We start from the raw sequence: 6,064 nt of genomic DNA, 5'->3' as shown, positions 1-6,064 counted from the left end.
AGCAGAAAATTTACCAACTCAAATGAGATTGAAATCAACCTTGTCCTGACCATCTAAAATTGAATTACATGATGCTACACTGGCTCTGACACTACACTCTGTAAAAAAAGCAAAACTCCCACACTTTTCAGTATAAGATTTGCCTAAGTAAAGAATACAGAATTGAGCAACCATAGTATGATGCTATTCTGTACTATAATTGACCAAGGAGTCAGGGTTCTCTTATTTATCTACATAGGCTGGACTGGCTGTCCATTGTTTTTTATACATTCTTTTAAGCTTAGTGAAATAAACTATAGTAAAATCAATATTTTAAAAGTGCATTGAATTTACAGTGTACTATACAGCACTGTGCAGTTATTAAACAAATGCCTCATATCAGCCCAGTGTGCCTGCTTTCCAGTGAAGTGATTCCTGTATACATAGGTAGGTTATTTGTAAATCACTTGGGGATCTTTTTGGATGAAAGGTGCTTTATAAATATAAGCTATTATTTTTGTTGTTTAAAAGTAAAAATTAAGCCCATTACTGAAACAGTTAGCTGAAAAACTAATCATTTATTTCCAAAGTGTTATTTAAAGTCATGCTTCCCCTTCCATACATCTTAATGTTCTTGACCATAAATCTCTGTTAAAAATGATATTTGCACTCGTTAATGAAAGGGGCATTTTATTCTTAATTCCCTTCAATGTCATAGGGTAGAATGATTTGCCATCTCTGGGAGTACTATTTGGTTCACCATACCTCACACTTCTTGTCCATTTGACTCCCAGCTTAAAAACAAACAATCCAATTCTAACTGGCCCAAAGCCAAAATCCAGGGCTGCCTTTTAAGATTGGCATCCCAACCAACTCCCCAAAAGGAAACTTAACATTCTGTTGAACTAGTTTCATGAAAGTAAGTATTTTGATCCCTTGGCTTTATAATAATTTGCTACCATTCCTGTCATTCCAGTATCTTACTGAAACACTCAATAGAGAAGAACACAAAAGAGGAATAGGTTGTTGAGGGTAAAGTACAGCGTTTCAGAGGATTTAGGAAAGAGAAAAGTGACCACTAGGCTGTAAATTCCGCCAGCCAAATCTAGTGAATGAACTTTACCAAAAATGAAGATGTGGGAGAGACTCTAGTGTATTTCATTCCAACAGTAGTAACAGCCACAGGTCTTTAAGCCATTGTGCAGCTTTATTTTTATAGGACTTATCATAGACTCTTTTACATAATTTAAATGATTATCAAATAATCTCCTGTACACAATAGAACGGATCTGCGTCACTTTCAATGCTTTGACACATTCCTGAAAGAAATCCAACACAGTTTGTGGGAATCACGTTGCTACAGTACGTTTTGGCCAGAACATATGCCATCAATTAACTTATTTATTAGAGAATTGCTGTTTGCAATATTCTGCAACACATTGTTAAATTTCAGGACACTAAGATTTGGTAACAGCGTTTATAGTTATTTTTGTTGTTCTCTTGATTTTTTTAAATTATTTTTTGCACTTGTTTGTGTCCTCTGTTGAAAATCTGCCAGCACTTATGACGCACACAAGTGTGGGACAAGATTTTAAATACACTGTAAGAGCTGACTGAGTTTTACTTTTAAACTCAAGTCACTTACAATTGGTCACGGCTGCTTTAAAGAAAAAGCAGCCCCCGTTGCAATGTAACATAAGACATGTAAATAAATTGCATTTGCCTACAGTAAAATAAAAACATATCTCTAATAAATGCTAACAACATGTCGTTACTGTGCGCTATAAAAACACCTGAAAGAATAAAATAGTTTACATTTTTATTATGTGCAGTGATAGAACCCAAACAAGGAGAGGGGAGACTGTTCAGAATGTGAAGGCAAATAAAAACCTAAAGGCCAGATTCTGCCACTCTTACAAAACAGTCACATTATTTTCAGTGGGACTACTAGCAGAGTCAGGTATTATGCTCTATGGCAAAATCTGGCCCTAAATTTATTGCAGCTAAAGAGCATGACCTTTTTCTCTGTGGCACTAGTGTCTGGTCCAAAGCCCCCTGAAGTTAGTGAAAAGACTCCCATTGACTTCAGTTGGCTTTGGATCAGGCCCTTGACTGTACTGACGTCAATGGAGTTACATTGCTGTATAGGAGAGAAGAATCAGGACTAGTAACCAAACCAAAAAACTCTGGCTATGAACAGAAACCCATCAGGTTGGCAATCATCAGCTATAACCCAGCCCCAGGATTAAGGGCTACGTGGGTGCGATCCCCATTCCACAGCGTCCCCGTCCCCTCCCGTCCCGTTTTCTTTCTGAGTTTACTGCCCTAAATCAAACAGTGTAAAGGGAGGGGAACTAAAGTGATCTCGGCTTTTTGCCAGCTGGTACGTTACAAGCAGCCTACGGTCCACCCTTCCACCCCAAGCCTCCCCTAGAGGCCCGAATAGGCCACCCTGTTGTACCCGGCGCTGTACTCATAAGGCATGGCAGGAGGAGGAGGAAGGGGGCAGTCAGGGAAGTAGGGAGCAAAGGCGGCGGCCAGCTGGGCTGGGCTCTCCTCGCCTCCCGCGGGAGCCGGGTCCGAGCTGGCCGGGTAGAGGGGCGCTCCTGGGGCCCCCATGGCAGGCAGGGGCCGCAAGGTCTCGGGCAGGCTCAAACTGCTGCAGGAAACCGCCGCCGGGGGGCTCTTCTTGGCGGGGGGGCTCCAGGCGGGCTCGGGGTAGAGCATCCCCCCGAGCAGGTGCGGGGGCAGCGGCGGGAGGTGGGGCTCGTACAGGGCGGGCTCCATGCTTAGCTCCGGGGGCAGGCGGGCCGGAAAACCCTCCTGCGCGGGGGGCTGCTCCGGGAGCAGGCCGCCGTAGTCGGGCCCCAGCAGCTCGAAGAACTCCGCCGCCTCCGGGCTGCCGCCGCCCCGCTCCAGCGCCTTGGGGCTGGCGCTGAGCGGCGGGGCGCGGGGCGGCGGCGCGGCCGGCTCGGTGAAGAACGAAGGGGGCAGGTTGCGGTTCCGCAGCGGCACCTTGCGGGGGCCGCCCCCGCCGCTGCCGCCGCCGGCCGGGCCCTTCTCGCCAGCCCGGCCCTGGTGCAGGGAGTCGAAGAGGGCGGCCAGGCTCTTGCTCTGCAGGCTGCTGGCCGCCTGCGAGGCCTCCCGCTTGGCAGGGTTCTTGCAATGGCCGGCGGGGCCGGGCGGGCAGGAGGGCTGGGGCGAGGCGGCCCCTGCCGGCGGGGCCGGCCGCTTGGGCAGCTCCTGGCCCCCGGCCGGGGCTGGCGCTGCAGGGGCGGAGGCGATGATGCCCGTGCAGCGCTTGATCTGCTTCTGCAGGTACTTCCTGTGGTTCACTTTCCTCTTGGACTTGACCGGCTTGTCCAGGGCCAGCTTGATGTTGCTGGACGCCGAGTCTATGAAGCTCAGCAGGTCCCTGGTGGCTTCTTTAAAATCCCCTGGGTCTTCTCCTCCCCCCACTCCTCCTCCTCCTCCTCCCAGGAGAGCGGCTCCCCCGTCCTCGTAGCTCTTCTCAAGGTCAACATAGTCCGCCAGGCCCCCGGAGGCAGGGAAGCAGAAGGGGATGAAGTGATGGGGATTGAGGATAGCAGCTTGCACAGCCATCGCCTCCCTTCTCCTCTGCCCCTGGCCGCTGCTGCAGCTGCTGGTGCGTTCAGCGCCTGGGCAGGGAAGCTACTTTTTGCCCTTGGTGAAAGGTTGTCCGCTGTGGCCCCAGTGTGTGTGTGTCATGGTCCTGCCAGGGTGCTCTGCAAACCCTTGGTCTTGCTGCTGCCTGGGAGGGGACACCAAGGCAAACTACAGATCGCTACACCAGCTCCTGTTCTACGTGCTTTCCCCTCCCCAAGGGAGTTCATTAGTTCTTGGAAGAGGTGGAAGAGGAGGGGGCTAATGATGCCGTGTTTATAAAAAAAAAAAAAAAAAAGGAGGGACCAGGAGTTGTGCTGATTGTTAACCCTTTGTTTTCATTCTCTTGTGGCAACTAATTTAGGGCACATCCAGAGCTAATTTTTAGTTTGTGTGGTGCTTGGACATCACAGTGACGGGTGCTTTAGGCCCTGTGTGGACTAGGAAACAGGTTGAGTTTATAAACATATTGGCTAACATGCTTTTAAACGCCACGTTACCTATGTATTTACTGGTAACTCTAGCTTACACGGGTCTACTCAGTTTGAAGAGTGACAACAAGGATGGGGGGGGAGGGGCTGCACTACGCTACTGTTTTAAAGCATAAAGTGTGTTTGTAAACATGTTTTTAAATGTGACTAGGCAGGTCTTGAGAAAACTCTAAGGCCCCCGTCCTGCAGAAACTTTAATTGGACTAGTCACATGTTAAGCATGTGCGTAAATCCATGCACGATTGGAACTAAAATAGATAGGCTAGGTTTTAAAAAATAGATAAAATAGGGTAATTTCAAAGGTCTGTTCAAGTACAAAAGGATCTGCCTTGAAATCTTTATTTTTAAAATTTGATTTCATTTTCCAGTAAAAGAAAACTGTTAAAGACATATTATTTAAGACATTTTTTAAAAAATGGGAAATCTTGTATGTGACGGGTTGGATCACAGAAACCCCCTTGGGAGCTGCCACCCAATGTGCAAAGACTACCCCTGCTTCTGTTTTCCCTGCCAGCTCAGGACTCCAGCACCCCGTCTCGCTGAGCCAGACACTCCTGTCTGCTCTAACAAAGACTCAGGGTCTGAATCACTTGTCCCAAAGCTGCAAGTTTACCTGAAAACCAGCTCACAGGAGTGTGCTTGTCTTTAGCACTCAGATGCCCAACTCCCAATGGGGTCTAAACCCAGATAAATCCGTTTTACCCTGCATAAAGCTTATGCAGGGCAAACTCATAAATTGTTCGCCCTCTATAACACTGATAGAGAGATATGCACAGTTGTTTGCTCCCTCAGGTATTAATACATACTCTGAGTAAATTACTAAATAAAAAGTGATTTTATTAAATACAGACAGTAGGATTTAAGTGGTTCAAAGTAGTAACAGACAGAACAAAGTAAGTCACAAGCAAAATAAAATAAAATGCGCAAATCTATGCCTAATCAAACTAAATACAGATAAGTTCCTCACCAGTTCCAGAATGCTCCCTTTTACAGGCTACTCTCCCTTTAGCCTGGGTCCAGCAATCTCTCACAACCCCTGTAGTCTGTCTTTTGTTTCAGTTTCTTTCAAGTATCCTGGGGGGGTGGAGAGGCTCCTTCTTTAGCCAGCTGAAGACAAGATGGAGGGGTCTCCCCCAGGCTTAAATAGACTCTCTCCTGTGGGAGGAGACCCCCCTCCTCCCTCCTATGCAAAGTCCAGCTCCAAGATGGAGTTCCGGAGCCACCTGGACAAGTCACATGTCCCTGCATGACTCAGTCCCCACAGGCCGAAGCCATTGTCCACATGGTATCTTGCATGTCTCCAGGAAGACTTCTTATGTGGATTGGAGCATTCCAAGATGCATTGTTCCCCAAGTGTTTCCTGATTAGGTACTTAACCTGGCGAATTCCTTCCTAAGGAAGCTGGCCAAATGCCTCCCGAAGCTTACTTAGAAACCAAGCAAGCATACAGCCCATATTCCTAACCTCAAGTAGAAAATGATATATATATATGTACAAATAGGATGAATAGATATAGTAGACCATAACCTTTACGGAGATATGTTACCTGGCACAGGCAGCACAAAACATATTCCAGTCATGTCATACATACATCCATAAGCACCCCCTCCCCATAAAGCCTTATGGGGTACACTGTCACACCCTCCCCCTGAACTTACTGCCAGAGACTTGGACACTGTCCATGGCGGAGGCAGTACCTGTAAAATTTCTGTTTGTTTTTGGTCACACTTCCTTTCAGTACCTTGAAACCATATGATGTCACTCCTAGGGGTTCTAGCCCGTTTTGGGGTTCCTGGTCCCCAGATGCTTGCAAACAGGTAGGGATGTAGTATTGCTAACAGAATGCAGGCAGCAATATCCGTTAAAGTGGGGGTATCTTGGCATTTAGCCACCAATGCCATGAGGCGGTGTGCCTCAGTTTCCCCTTCTACACAGCAGCATGGGCCTGTTATGCTTTTGCTGCTTTTTAC

General features: G+C 47.4%; 1 protein-coding gene across 1 annotated transcript; it reads right to left on the bottom strand.

Annotated features, from left to right (window-relative positions):
• Positions 1 to 2,409: 2,409 nt before the first annotated feature.
• FAM181B (family with sequence similarity 181 member B) lies at positions 2,410 to 3,731 on the bottom strand. Its single transcript, XM_065408311.1, has one exon. It carries the CDS (start codon positions 3,580 to 3,582, stop codon positions 2,410 to 2,412), a length of 1,173 nt encoding a protein of 390 aa, XP_065264383.1. The 5' UTR covers positions 3,583 to 3,731.
• Positions 3,732 to 6,064: the final 2,333 nt, after the last annotated feature.

The sequence above is a fragment of the Emys orbicularis genome, chromosome 1 (genome assembly GCF_028017835.1).
Source record: "Emys orbicularis isolate rEmyOrb1 chromosome 1, rEmyOrb1.hap1, whole genome shotgun sequence".
Taxonomy (NCBI): Eukaryota; Metazoa; Chordata; order Testudines; family Emydidae; genus Emys; species Emys orbicularis.
Note: the sequence above shows the minus strand (reverse complement) of the source record. Positions and strands in the feature narration are given on the sequence as shown.